Genomic DNA, 14,130 nt, shown 5'->3' with positions numbered 1-14,130 from the left:
GGGACAGCTCTCTGTCACCGTCACCCACACCCACCTGGGGACAGCTTTCTGTCACCGTCACCCACACCCACCTGGGGACAGCTCTCTGTCACCGTCACCCACACCCACCTGGGGACAGCTCTCTGTCACCGTCACCCACACCCACCTGGGACAGCTCTCTGTCACCGTCACCCACACCCACCTGGGGACAGCTTTCTCTCACCGTCACCCACACCCACCTGGGGACAGCTCTCTGTCACTGTCACCCACACCCACCTGGGGACAGCTCTCTGTCACCATCACCCACGCCCACCTGGGACAGCTCTCTGTCACTGTCACCCACACCCACCTGGGACAGCTCTCTGTCACCGTCACCCACACCCACCTGGGACAGCTCTCTGTCACCGTCACCCACACCCACCTGGGGACAGCTCTCTGTCACTGTCACCCACACCCACCTGGGGACAGCTCTCTGTCACTGTCACCCACACCCACCTGGGGACAGCTCTCTGTCACCATCACCCACGCCCACCTGGGACAGCTCTCTGTCACTGTCACCCACACCCACCTGGGACAGCTCTCTGTCACCGTCACCCACACCCACCTGGGACAGCTCTCTGTCACCGTCACCCACACCCACCTGGGGACAGCTTTCTGTCACCGTCACCCACACCCACCTGGGGACAGCTCTCTGTCACTGTCACCCACACCCACCTGGGGACAGCTCTCTGTCACCGTCACCCACGCCCACCTGGGACAGCTCTCTGTCACCGTCACCCACACCCACCTGGGACAGCTCTCTGTCACCGTCACCCACACCCACCTGGGACAGCTCTCTGTCACCGTCACCCACACCCACCTGGGACAGCTCTCTGTCACTGTCACCCACACCCACCTGGGACAGCTCTCTGTCACTGTCACCCACACCCACCTGGGACAGCTCTCTGTCACCGTCACCCACACCCACCTGGGACAGCTTTCTGTCACTGTCACCCACACCCACCTGGGACAGCTCTCTGTCACCGTCACCCACACCCACCTATGGGGCAGCTCCTCTTGTTGCACATCTGGTGCTCCTTCACGTCCCCGACACAGTCCTTCCCTCCATACTGGGGCTCGGGGCTGTTGCAGACTCGCGAGCGCTCGCGGATCCCTCCTGCACAGCTGACCGTGCATGTTGACCAGGGGGACCAGGGGCTCCAGCGGCCATCGACTGCAGAGAGCCAGGAGAGGGGCTTAGAGGGGCAGGGGTCAGACATTGCGGTGCCCTGAAGGGCATGCCCTAGGAGCAGAGATGCAGCAGTGAGCCTCAGGGCCAGGGACTGGCCTGGACTCCTGGTTGCACAGGAGGTGAGGGGACAGTAGGCTGCTCGGCCCTCATGGCCAGATTCAGGAAGTAGATGACAGAGTGACCGAAGGCTGTGTCTTCACCCTGGAAGAAACTCTCCCGACCGTGGACTGTCAGAAGCCTGGGCCGTCTACCGGGGGCCTCTGGAGAAGAGACCTGCCCGCATTTGAGGGGTGGAGAGAGGGACCCTGTGCGTGGCAGGCTCCCTGGGCCTGCGTCTGGCCCAGCCCTAGGCAGGGTCCTGTCCTGGGCTCGTCTGCACATGGACCCCCAGGCTGGCTCACAGCTTGGCCCACTTTCCTCTAAGTGCAGATTCTGCGTGACTCGACTGTCTCTAGCAGCCGACGCAACCCGGCTAAGCCCGAGTTGGACGGGGCTGAGCACAGGTGACCAGGCTCCACCCACGGGATGAGGGTGCTCAGCCTCCGCACGGAGCTGGCTGTCTGCGGCCTCCGTGACCAGCCGGGGTGGGACGGCCCGGCAGGCAGGAGCCTGCTGCAGCTCAGTCCTCACTCCCAGCTTCCCTGCCGAGCCCAGCCTGTGTCACCACCTACCTGGGCACGGGTCGCGCTGGCAGGCTTTGGTCTCCCGCCCGCTGCCTTTGCAGTTCTTGCCACCCATCTGGGGGACTGGGGAGTTGCACAGACGGATGCGTGTGATGTTGCCAACCCCACAGGTGACAGAGCAGGAGGACCAGGGTGACCAGTGGCTCCAGCCGCCATTCTGCCGGACTAGCATGGGGAGCACAAAGAGCTCAGGTCTGGCTATGCACCGGGGCTGGGCCGGACCCCAGGATGCCTCCTGCCACGCACGCCCCACGCCAGGGAGGAGTGGGCAAGATCTTCGCCTTCGCCCGGGAGTCCTCACAGGAGGCCGATGCCTCCAGCACCAGGAGGCAGCCCAGGCCGGCCCCGGGTGCGGGCAGGGCGAGCCCCGTCCCGTCCAGCCCCAGCCGCCCCGGGTGCGGGCAGGGCGAGCCCCATTCCGTCCAGCCCCTGCCGCCCCGGGTGCGGGCAGGGCGAGCCCCATTCCGTCCAGCCCCAGCTGCCCTGGGTGCGGGCAGGGTGCGGTACTGGTACTCACTGCGGGTGTCGCACTTGCCCAGGCTGCAGGCCCGCGTCTGGATGGAGGGGCCCAGGCAGCTGTTGCTGGTGACATCGCACGACCGGCCTCTCTGCTGGGTTCCAGAGCCACACGTGACGGAACACTCAGTCCACTCCGCCCACGGAGACCAGCCCTCCGCACCGTCCATCGCTGGCCAAGAGAACAAAACACAGGAGGTCAGGCCCAGCCTCCAGGACAGGCCCCGGGTCAGAGCTGGCACCTCAGGGCTGCCTGGGTCCTGCTCTGGTGACACAGACACCTGGGCACTGGGCTTCCTGAGGGGAGGCCACATGGTGGTGGCAGGATCCCAGAGCGGACAGAGCAGCCATCACCTGGTGAGATCCTGGCGCCCTTCCAAGGGCAAAACGAAGTGGACCGTGGGTCTACCACCTGCGGGAGGGCAGTGCCAGCTGCGAGCACAGGGAGCGACTCAGGCAAGACCACTGGCGGGAGCACTGAGCCCTGAGCCGTGGCCGCGTGAGGTCTCGCGTGGGTCCTGAAGACCAGGCTTCCCTCCTTCCACCCCATTTGCGATGTACCTACGTTGATGACATGTTTGGATCATTGGCTGAAATTACAGCCCCTAGAGCTCATTTCCAACTAAATTGAGAGAAATTATATAAAGACAACTTCCCACAAAGGAAACCAGAGGGAAGAGGTGCCGTGACCGGAGCTCTCCTGGTAGTGCTGTGGCGGCAGGTCCCGGAAGCAGCAGGCAGAGCAGCGTGGAAGCCAGCCTCCTTCTGCCCAGTGGCTCCTGTGCCCTGAAGACCTCCTTCCAGTGGGGTCTGCTCCGGGCACAGCAATCCAGCTCCGCCACCCTCCGGCAGCCACCTCCTGGCCACCGTTTACCTCAGGTGTACGGCTAACCTGGTGTCCAGGACAGTTTCTGTGTTTCACAGATAATGAATCTGAGACTGAAAATCACATTTTGCTGGAAATCCGAGCAGCAGAGTCTGGCTCTTCCCAAACCTGTTCTCAGCACAGAACCAGAGGTCTGGGGTACCGAGGACGGCCCGAGACCACAGCAGGGGAGCCCCGGTCCTCCCCGCCTCTGCTGGCCAGGCCCAGCACAGAGCCCTTCCTCAGTCTGGGTGTCTCTGGAAGCAGCACAAGAGGCAGAGAAGAGCAGCCTGCAGGGAGGAGGCACTGGACGCAGCTCCCAGAGGTCACGGGGCGGCCCGCCCCACCTCAGCCCCAGCCTCAGCCTCAGCCCCAGCCTCAGCCTCAGGGCCTGACTGAGGAGCAGACTCAGTGCCAGGTGATGGAGGCGCCTGGGAGCAGGAGTGCTGGGAGCAGCCGTCCATCCGAGGGCCAGGAAGGAGGGCGAGACCTGGCACCTGAGTGGCGGAGCAGCATACCCAGAGGCAAGACCCTCCCAGCAACAGAGCACAGTGTCCTGGTTGGGGGGACAGCAGGACCCGAGCCCGGGGCGGGGACTGGGCTGTGGCGGGCGGGAGCCGCAGTCTGCGTGCGGGCGGGAGGAGAGCCAGCGCCTGGGCAGAGCTCTGGAGGCCTGGGCCAGTCGCAGGAGCCTCCCGGCGCCCAGGCAGCCGCGGCTGGGGAAGCCCTGCCGGCGAGCTCTGGGGTCAGGCAAGTGTGGAAGGAGGCAGACACGGGGACTCTGTGCCAGCTCTGACCTCGCCCGGGGTGCAGGACCCAGGGAGGTCAGGCCTGGGAGTGTTTCTGTGGCTCAGAGCGTGTCGCTGGCAACGGACTGCGGGTTTGTGTCGTGCCTTCCCCCGCTGTTCCAGAGTGCGTGGCAGTGACCACTGTCCCATGTGGTCTCCACCTCGCGTGGCTGGCTGGCACCTGGTGTTTACACAGGGCCTCTCACTGGCCCAGAGAGCTGGGTTTGTGGACCCTGCAGGGTCCCTGGGGCTCTGCCTGCTGCTCTGAGAATTGACAGGGAAGGACAGATGTCTGGTGCCTGGAATCCTAGGCCCGGAGCTGCTTCCTGGCCACTGGCTAGTGGACTACCAGGGCCCAGATGTCCCTCAGCTTCCCCGTCTCCCTGTCCTCACCAGGCTGAGCCTCACCTCTGCCCCGACCAACCCAAGAACAAGTGCACCAGCATGACTCTGCCTGCAGGGTGCTCATGGGCAGTACTCACAGGGGGAGGCTCACGGGCAGTACTCACAGAGGGAGCAGGAGGGACAGCACTCGCCCTCCACAAAGGCTGGGCTGGCGCAGGTGGCTGGCGGGCAGGAGATCTGGTGGCAGACGACTTTGAACTTCTGTAAGAAAGAGGCGACTCGGGTCACTCATTTAAAGCAGCAGCCTTGGTCCAGGGCTGAGTACCAAGGGTCAGTAGGGCAGCTGTATGTCTTCCAAGGTCCTCCATGATAGCGGGAGATGTGGACCAGTCTGAGGCGGCTCTGTGGGCCCAGCGTCCCCTCTCCTGCTACTGAGAAGGAACCTGCAGCCTCATCCTGCAGCAGGGGGAGGAAGGGCAAGCAGGGTGGCCTTGTGTCATGCAATATCTGAGTCCTGGTGCATAGACCTGGTCATTAGTGAGAAGAACCAGGTCATCCAGAATGTTCTTGACAATGACTTGCTTTCCCAGAGGCTCCTGCAAAGCACCAGGGCCCTATCAGAACCTCATGGCATCAGATACGGACAGGAGGGGCCTCTGGGTAGCTCCCTTCCAGATGTTTCTGACCCCTGGTGACACTGGCCAGGTCACCCACCCCTCTGGGCATGGGTTTCTTTATGTGCAAAGCCTGGAGGTCATCAGAGTCACCCTGCGGTGGCCCTGCAGGCTCCTGCCAGTGTCCTGCCAGCTCCCTGTGTCCTACCACATTCTGGGGCAGCCCTGCACCCTGTGGCCTGCAGGCAGCTGGGCCTCATGGTACCAAGCTGGCCAGAGGCCCTGTGTGGGTTCCGGCCCAGGAACTCACCTTGCAGGTGCAGGATGTACAGCTGTCCACCACCCAGGTTTCATTTTCAGCAAAGAACCGGCCATCCTGCCAGCAGGCCGTCACATTCCGCGTCTTAGGAGGGCCGCCAAGGAGTTCTAGCAGGAACTGGTTGTCACTGGACTGCAAGGAGTCAGCATTAGGAGTGGCCAAGAACCCAACACAGTCCCGTCCTGTCCTGATGAGGAGGCTCCTCCCTCACTGAGCAGCTCCAGGTGGGGACGCAGGGACCAGTGCGGTGGGGCCGGAGGGACTCAGGCCCTGGAGCCCTGACCACACAGGCGCAGATGGGCTCCGCCACCCCTGGGCTCCCCACTTCTCCACTCACTACGAGACCCAAATACCACAACCTCAATCCCGGCTTTGCCACCTGGGGTGGGCCCGCTGCGGGTGCTGGCCAGCAGGCAGAAGTCGGGCACAGCCCCTGCAGCCAAGGGGGGCCATTGGTGAACCACTCACTCCTGCTGTCCTGTCCAAGGCAGGACGGCCCTGCTCCCAGCACAGGCCAGGAGAGAGGAGTGGCGAGGGCGGAGCCCGGTCGCGGAGGCTGCGCCAAGGCCCCGAGCCGCTCCACCCCTCCCCACCGGCAGCCCCTGTGGAGCAGGCCCTCCCATGGAGTCACAGCCTTCGCCACGTTTCCTGAGGCTGCCAGGAACTGAGGGGCGCTGCCCAAGCAGACCGCACATTCACAAGGGCAGCAGGAGCCGTCATGGGCCACCAGGAGAGCCTCGGGTAGCGGGAGCCGCCTGTCATGGGCCGTCAGAGCAGCCTCGGGCAGTGGGAGCCGCCTGTCATGGGCCGTCAGAGCAGCCTCGGGCAGTGGGAGCCGCCTGTCATGGGCCGTCAGAGCAGCCTCGGGCAGTGGGAGCCGCCTGTCATGGGCCACCAGGAGAGCGAGCAGAAGGAACCTGGGTGCGCAGCCCCGGCACAGGGCGGGCATCTGCAGGGAGGCTGTGTGGACAGGGCTGCAAGGCTGGCTCCCACCTGCACTCCCACGGCTGCCCAGGTCACATGCCCCGTGGAGGGCGCCCGGACGCTGCTCCACCTCACATGCCCAAGCCAGTGCATGGCCTTCTGGGGCCCTTCCATCCACTACTAAGGACAGGAGCCCAGGGGGCCCCTCATCTGGACAGGGTCAGACACCCACACCTAGGGGCTCCTTCCACGTGGGGCCAAAGGGGCCAGGGAGTGCTTCAAGGCGGGACCCCAGGGTGGGCGCCATCCCCTAGGGAGCAGTGGCCATTCCTCCAGTGGACACCAGCTCAGCCATGTGGACATTGCAGGGAGCATGGTAGCCGGGCCTTGCCACTGTCAGCCCCCTGAGCTGTAAGGCACCCATGGCCCTTCTCCTTGTAGCCAAAGAGGCCCACAAAGGGGCCTGTGGCCCACGGCCCTTCTTGTCTGTCTGTACAGCTGTCCACCTTGCACCGTCTGAGTTCCACCCACGAATAAGGACCTCCCTCTTCACCGTCTGCTTTTGTTTGCTGGGGAGAAGAACTTCCCAAAATGGAGGGTGTGTTTGGAGAACGGGCATCCCGCGCCTGCGTCTCTGTCGGGCCGCCCTGACACCCCTGCAGTCTCCCTCCCCCAGCTGTGTGTGGAGCCCTGTGTCCAGTCAGCAGCAGGCTTTTAAGGGAGTCAGAGTCTCTCCAGGTCAGGACCCGATTGCCCCCAGAGGCGTGGGCTGGCCGCAGGGAGCAGCGCAGCCTCTCAGAGGGCCCGGCCCACCCCTGCCTGGGCACCCACCACTTTCCTCAGGTTCTCGCTGAGCTGGTTGACCATGACGTGCAGCCCCGAGAGCTCGCTGATCATGCTGCCCAGCTCCTCGCAGGAGTGATGACACACCTCCGGCCTCTTCTCCACACCCTGGCCCACCAGCTCCGTGGTGACGTGAGGGCTCAGGTGCAGTGTCTCCGTGTGCTCGCTGATGGCGTTGATCTCGACTGGGGAGCACAGAGGCAGGGCCAGTGAGAGCCTGGCCACTGTGGCCTCCCACCTGGCTCAGTGGCCCTGTGCTGAACTGTACCCAGGGCACAGGGAGAGTTGGCAGCAGCTGTCTCCAGCTGGGACCTGGGCCTAAGAAAGGGTGCCGCCCCTCCCAGCCGTGGGCCCAACAGAAGGGCGCAGGGCCACACTAGGGAGGTTGCCGCAGGAGGGTCCCAGTTCCAGGCCAGCCTCAGCAACTGAGTAAGACCCTGTCTCAAAATGAAAAATAAATAGGGCTGGGGATATGGTTCAGTGATTAAGTGCTCCTGGGCTCAAGCAATCCCAGTACCACCACCAAAAAAAGGAAAACCGCGGCAGAAGTCCAGTTACATTTTGCTTTCTGTTTTTGAGACCAAGGACTGAACTCAGGGGCATTTGGCCACTGAGCCACATCCCCAGCACCTTTTGCATTTTATTTAACCATAGGGTCTCACTGAGTTGCTTAGCACCTCGCCACAGGTGAGGTTGGATTTCAACTCGAGATCCTCCTGTCTCAGAGCAGTTCAGTTTAGAAGCAGAAAGATGCAGAAAGTGCAGACCCGGCCAGAGACAGAGGTATGTGAGTAGGCACCCTGGAGCCCCGGGCCTCCACCAGGCTGACCACCCCTTCTCCGTCCCCCCCCCCAGCCACAGACCCATGCACGCTGATGGGTCCTCTCCACCTTCCTGGGGCCCTTCTCCATTTCCCACCCATCCCAGGCTCTGTGCTGGGCACTGAAGACCCTGCAGCACCCTGGGCTCCTCAGCCTCTTCCTGCCCTCGGGTCTCTGCTGTGCCACTGCTGCCCTCCAAAAGGGAGGCAGGAGCCTCAGCGGACTCTGCCTCCCACTGCCTGGGAAATCATCAAGCCATGCGAAGCCCTGGCTCATGGGCACAGGTGGGCAGGATCCTTAGTTTAAATTGATCTGGGGCAAGTCCAGAATCAGAGTTGTCCCCAGGTGGGGCCTATCCAGAGTCCCCTGTCCCAGCTCCTCTCCTCTGTTCAACATGGGCTCCAGCTCCCTCTCAGGGGTGATCATCGTCAGGCATTTAAATGCCTTTTTCCTTTTAGGCATTCCATTTCTGAGTTACTCTGTGTTCGCGTTATGATTCTGTCCACACCCATTGCTGAGTGTTGTTACTTAGTTATAAGTCACTGTTGCAGCTCACGTAAGCTCCCCTCGGGTGCATTATGCCCACAGCTACATCTAACCATGCAAATGCAAGTGTGTGCACAACTAACCAACGAACCAGGGAGACAGATGGTAGACTGTCAGGTGGATAGGTGATGGGCGATGCATGATGCATAGATGATAGGAATAGATGACCAATGACAGGTGACATAGATGAATAAGATGATAAGATGATTGACAGATGACAGGTGACAGGTGATCCAGAGGTGACAGGTGACAGATGACACACAGACATGTAGATTAGTGGCAGCACTCTCTTTCGTGGATCTTACGTGGCACATTCACTTTGGCTTTCTAAAATGCCTCAGCCTTTCCAGGATGTCTCTTTTCCTCCTTAACAGCTGAGCCAAGGCCATCCGTGTCTCTATCTGCTGCTCGTCTGTCATGACTGGGTGGACCTGATGGCCAGCTGTGGGACCTGCACGTCAGACCCCTTCACGGAGGCCCTCCTCCCACCGAGTAGCAGAGGGTCCTGTGGTCACCAGCACCACCCAGGAGCCTGTGCTGTGGGGCTGGCTTCCTCCATCTAACAGGAGCGGGAAGAGCCCACCGTGGCCAGGCCCTGAGTGCAGGGACTGCAGGGCGTGCTTAGGGAAGCAAGGGCGAGGACCCACAGTCCACCACAGCTCGTGACGGACCTAGCGCTCTGTGTCAAAGCCATCTTTCAGGAAGGGCTGAGAACGCCCAGGGGCTGGAAGTGTGTGACTTCAGTAGTGCCAGGGGGCAGACTGCCTGTGAGCCACCCCGCTCGGGCTGGGGTCGTGCCCTCTCTGGACTCGCACAAGGCTGCAGGCTGCCTGTCGGGATCAGCTCTAGCTCTGCCACACTGAACGGGAGGCTGTGACCCAGAGCACAAAGAGCGCACTTGGTCCTTATGAGGACAATGCTGTGTGCATTAGTCTCCAGACAACCTCTCCCTGCCCGGCCGCCGAGTGGCCAGCAGAGCAACCCCCTGTGGCCTCGGCCTGGGAGAAGCTTGCCCCCGCCAGCACCCTGAACCTGCAGGAGGTTTCGGGCAGCGAGAGCTGCGCTCAGCGGGAACTGCCAGGGGCTGAGGTGGCCCGCAGCCACAGACCCAGGCCCAGGCCACAGCGCCCGCTCCAACACCCAGTGCTGGGTCGCAGCCCGTTTTCCACCCATACATCGACTCCTCTCGTCCCTGGCGTGTCGGCGCGTACAGAGCAGTTGTGCCTCATGGTTCAGAACCGAAGTGAAGAAGAGGTCTGGACCAAGGCCATGCACATTCGTGCAACTCGCTGCTGGAAACCGAGGCCCGCCTCAGGCCTCCTCTTCCTTGTGAAACAAGGTAAAAAGCGCCACCTGTCGCAGACGGGGCCGTGGCTCTGCGGAAGAGGCCTTCCTGGTGTGAGGGAGGCCCTGGGTTCTGTCCCCAGCACCAGGAAAAATAAGTGCCCATGTCACAAAGTCATTCTGAGGATCCTGAGATACTGGACTGAAGACCAGTGACCTCCACCAACAAAATGCTGACGAGGGTGTTGGCCGAGCATGGGGAGCTGCAGCTGAAGGTGCAAGTTGGCAGATGAGGACGTCAGTCGGCAGCAGTGTGCCCCATCCTCCCCGCCTGAGTGAAGGTCCCAGCCGCTGGGACTGCACAGGAAAACTGATCCAGCTCCACAGCCTCTGCGAAGGACCTGGCAGCGATCGTCGCTGCTAGGTCTGAAAACCTGCCTCCCTTCAACACGGTGTCAAACCATCTAACTTTGAGCTTGTAAAGGGGATTTGCTGTTACTCAAAACTATTCAGAATCAATCCTTTGATAACTGATCATGTTCAGAGGTCTGCAGGTCTCAGTGGCAAACCCTACCCACACACCGTTACTGAAGTCCCCTCAGTGCCTGACCCAGCGGCAGCCACCCCAGAGGAAGCGCCGGGCATTGCTCGCGTGCACCTACCTCCCGGTCCTTGCTGGCAGCCTTTCTTGCTTAGAAGGTCCTCCACAGAGTTCTCAAACACCAGGTGCACATTCTGCAGCAGACCCTGTGGAAGCAGCCCAGGAAGGAGCAGCAGGTGAGCCAAGCTGAGACCCAGGCCGCAGCAGACTTCAGCAGGGCAGCGAGGGCCTCCCAGCAGGGCCTCTGCTGGCCTGCTTCACATGAGCAGCTGTGGAATCTTCGTGTGAGGGTACGTCCTGCACCTGCTGTTTGGAAACTTGGGCTTTAGAACTTGGGCTTTAGAAGTAGAACATGAAAAACCTAACTAGGAAAGAAAGTGCTCTGCAGGGAACAGTGAGGAATCTGGGGTGCGAGTCTCCGGAGCATGCTCTGGTGGACTCCAGGCCTCTCCTGGCAGAGCCCTCAAGGGAGCCTGAGGGCTGGGAAGTGTCCACTGCCCAGTCAGAGATACAGGCTCCTGGCCTGTGAGGCCCTCTGCGCCATGATGGGAAGCCACTCTGGCAGTGCGCCTGGTGCGCGACCAATGGCCGCCAGGGTGCCCTGCAGCCAGGAGAGACTCACTCCCTAGCAAGCCATACATCTGCTGTTCCAGTGGCCAAGCTTCAACATCTGCGCAGGGCCTGCACGTCCAAGGACGCATGCTTGTCTGTCAGAGTAACGTGCAGATGTTCCTTAACTCGCAACAGAGTCAGGATCAGATAAACCCAGCTAGGTTCTAAATGCCACAGTGGAAACCACTGGACATAGGCACCCACAGCCTAGCGCTGCACACGGCACAGTGTGCCCTGTGTTCCTGTGTGGTCAGGGGCCCACTGGGAGCTGCAGCTCCCTTCTGCACAGCCTTTTGAGAGAGGCTCCGCCCCTAGGCTGCTGGAGGAGGCCAGACCTCCAGGTCTGAGGCCCCGAGCACTGCATGGGCACCATGATCACCCTGTAAGGGGGCTCCTGGGTGGGATGTCTGTGTGGACACCCCGCTGCAGGTTCTGAGTCTCATGATTGCCCAAGTCGTGCCTGAGCTCCTGAACTGAGGAGGACAGGGCCTATTCCCTCCCCAGTCCGCAGCCCTCCTGGGAAGGACAGCTGGTGGCAAGCGCACATTCTTCCGCTGCCAAAGCACACACTGACATCAACTGCAGCCTACCGACATCAAGGTGGGGCTTCCAGAAACAAGGTGGGGCTGGTTCCCAGCTCTGGGACCAGCCCTGGCTCCCCGCTGACCACTGGCGAGAAGACCCTGGGGCCGCAGGCTAGGCTCTGTGTGGCTGGAAGGTGTGTGCTATGCATGCCTCTGGTGCATTACGTTTGTTCACAGGTACCCACGTGCACACAGGGTGGGTGTGTATGCGTGTGGAACACACGTGTTTGGCCTTGTGTGTGCGCGTGCATGTGTGGTTCAATGTGTCTACACGGTGTCTGTGTGTGCGAGCGGAGGGTGCTGCACGTGTGCTCAGTGCATGCATAGGCACATGCTTCTGTGTGTGTACACGTGTGTGCACACACATGTTCGGGAGCCAGTGTGTGCCATGTGCTTCTCCCTGGTAGGACTGCCCTGCGTTCCACGTCAGGTGGCTGGGAGTGGCCCTTCCCGCGGGTCCCAGCAGAGCCCCGCGGCGCAGGCCACACCCTGGGCACGCACCCTGAAGTGACTCTCCCGGGCAGCGCCTTTGGCCACATACATCCGGCTCCTCTCTGCCGTCAGCTGCTCGTAGAAGGGCTCGTCCAGGGTGAAGCTGTCGATGAGGTCGCAGCCCACGTACAGGCTGTAGGTCTCGCCGGCCACCTGCACAGTGACGTTCTTCCACTGCGAGTCGGCCAGGCCCACGTCCTCCAGGGAGACCGGGTGCGGGGTGCCCTCGGCCCAGTAGGTGAGGTCCAGGGTGTCCGCTGGGCCGTTGGAGACGATCTCGAATTGCCTCTGGGAGGCGCCGGGGCCCTCCAGGGCCAGCAGCGTGCCGCGGGACTTGCGGTCCTGCTTCAACTGGGCGGTGAGGAAGAAGCCCTCCTTCTGCCGCATGGCCCTGAGGATCCTGCCCAGGTCCTCGCTGTTCACCGGGGGGATATAGTCAAAGCGGACAAAGCGGTAGGCGGGCACCCCAGGGTCAGGCCCGCGGAACTGCTTGGCACCGATGGTCTTCCGGTTTATGTTGCTGACGCTGAAGAGGTCGAAGGAAGAGTCCTCCTCATCTTGGTCGACAGCTGCCAAAGGGAAGTGCGGCAGGGGTTACTGTGGCCCAGGCGAGCGCCCCAAAGCAGGCAGCAGAGCAGGCCGCACCAGCAAGCTCCCCCGCCCACTCACAAGGTCCTTCCCTTTGCACAAGTGTGCAGGGGCTCCTCTGAGGAAAGCCTCCGCGCCCAGCCTGGGCCACGGTGCCCGACAGCTGAGGGCTAGCTTGGTCCTTGGCTGGCAAGGCGAGGTGCCAGGGGAGGGCTGTCCCGTCTGCTGGCATACCCCACTGCTGGGCTTCCTCAACCAAGAGGCGCGGATCCACTGGCACGAGACCCCCGCCTTGTACAGACAGGACTCGGAGCCGCCCTCCTGCCTGTCCCTTCTCCCCGGGTCAGAGGCTGAAGGGAGCCTCCCCAGGACTCCAGTGCCCAGGTCGGGGACAACTAGTGAAGAGGCCGGCCTTGCCGGAATGGAGTTTCAGAAGGAAACACAATCGTGTGTTGTTTTCTGGTTGCAATCCTCCGATCCTCGGCCTTGGATTATGCTAGCAATTTCCGATGTTGTAAGAATGTATCCCCCAACAATGCGGCTAAGGACCCAAGACACTGAGAGATCTCGAGGCTACTGGCGAGTGGTTTTAAGTCACCATCCAACAACTGGAAAGGAGACTTGGCACACCTCCCCAAAGTACAGCAGTTAAAATAATTCAGAATGATGCACTGAATGAAAAGTTTTAAAACCTTTAAAAAGCATAACTTTTTATCTCGGCACATTAAAACATTCTAGTACATGCTACTGGTACTGGTAGAAGTGTGGATATGGCCACTTTTAGTACAGCTCTTGGCAGGAATTAAATTGATTAAAACCTTTGACTTTTGCTTTTAAAAGAGCAATTTATTTTTGTGACTTGTGCAAAGGATATAATCACAAATGCTAGTAAAGATTTATTCACAAGTAAAAGAACATCTAAAAGCTTTAGAGCTTCTCTGTGATGGAATACTATGAAGTCACAAACAATCAGGTTGTGAGAGAACAACTGCGTGGTGAGATATTTAAGACAATATCTTAAGCAGAAATTAAGTGGGGGAAAGATCATTTGCAGTGTCGCAAAAATGAGCAGAGCTGAGCGTGGCCAGACCCTGCATCCCTGCTAGATGCCATTTTTATCTAATACCTGAGTTTTCAAAAAAAATCCTTCCATGTTATACGAATTCAAAAGCAAGTAAAGGTCTCATTTGCAAAGGAGTCAGTGGGTGCTCGGGTTAGATGCAGTAAGCGCAGCCTCTTCCTGGTCACGCCTCACAAGCAGAAGCAGCTGCGTCCACTCACCGTTTGTGCCCGGCCACGCCCACAGGGCCAGCAGGGCCAGCCCCCAGAGCATCCTGCCTCCTGTCGCACCTCCTAGGAGAAAAGCAGCCCTGGTTAGTGAGGGCACAAGGCCGAGTGTGTCCGGAAGTGTGCGCGAGGGGCCTTTAAGAAGGCCGAGTGTTCTGGAAGGTGTGCGCGAGGGGCCTTTAAGAAGGCTGCACACAGTCAGAGGCAG

The 14,130-nt window shown here is 61.0% G+C and overlaps 1 protein-coding gene across 1 annotated transcript in view; it reads right to left on the bottom strand.

Annotated features, from left to right (window-relative positions):
* Nucleotides 1-14,130, bottom strand: part of Thbs2 (thrombospondin 2) — a 33,488-nt gene that overhangs the window by 16,783 nt on the left and 2,575 nt on the right. The window contains exons 2-10 of the mRNA XM_047558278.1: nt 13,917-13,988; nt 12,057-12,616; nt 10,421-10,505; nt 7,096-7,292; nt 5,332-5,472; nt 4,572-4,668; nt 2,411-2,581; nt 1,882-2,058; nt 1,019-1,192 (exon numbers count right to left, since the gene is read on the bottom strand). Of these exons, the coding sequence (XP_047414234.1) occupies nt 1,019-1,192; nt 1,882-2,058; nt 2,411-2,581; nt 4,572-4,668; nt 5,332-5,472; nt 7,096-7,292; nt 10,421-10,505; nt 12,057-12,616; nt 13,917-13,968 (1,654 nt within the window). The 5' untranslated portion in view covers nt 13,969-13,988. The remainder of the gene's footprint in view (nt 1-1,018; nt 1,193-1,881; nt 2,059-2,410; nt 2,582-4,571; nt 4,669-5,331; nt 5,473-7,095; nt 7,293-10,420; nt 10,506-12,056; nt 12,617-13,916; nt 13,989-14,130) is intronic.

Source organism: Sciurus carolinensis, chromosome 7, assembly GCF_902686445.1.
Source record: "Sciurus carolinensis chromosome 7, mSciCar1.2, whole genome shotgun sequence".
NCBI lineage: Eukaryota > Metazoa > Chordata > Mammalia > Rodentia > Sciuridae > Sciurus > Sciurus carolinensis.
The sequence above is the reverse complement of the archived record's forward strand: the minus strand, read 5'-3'. Positions and strand labels throughout refer to the sequence as shown.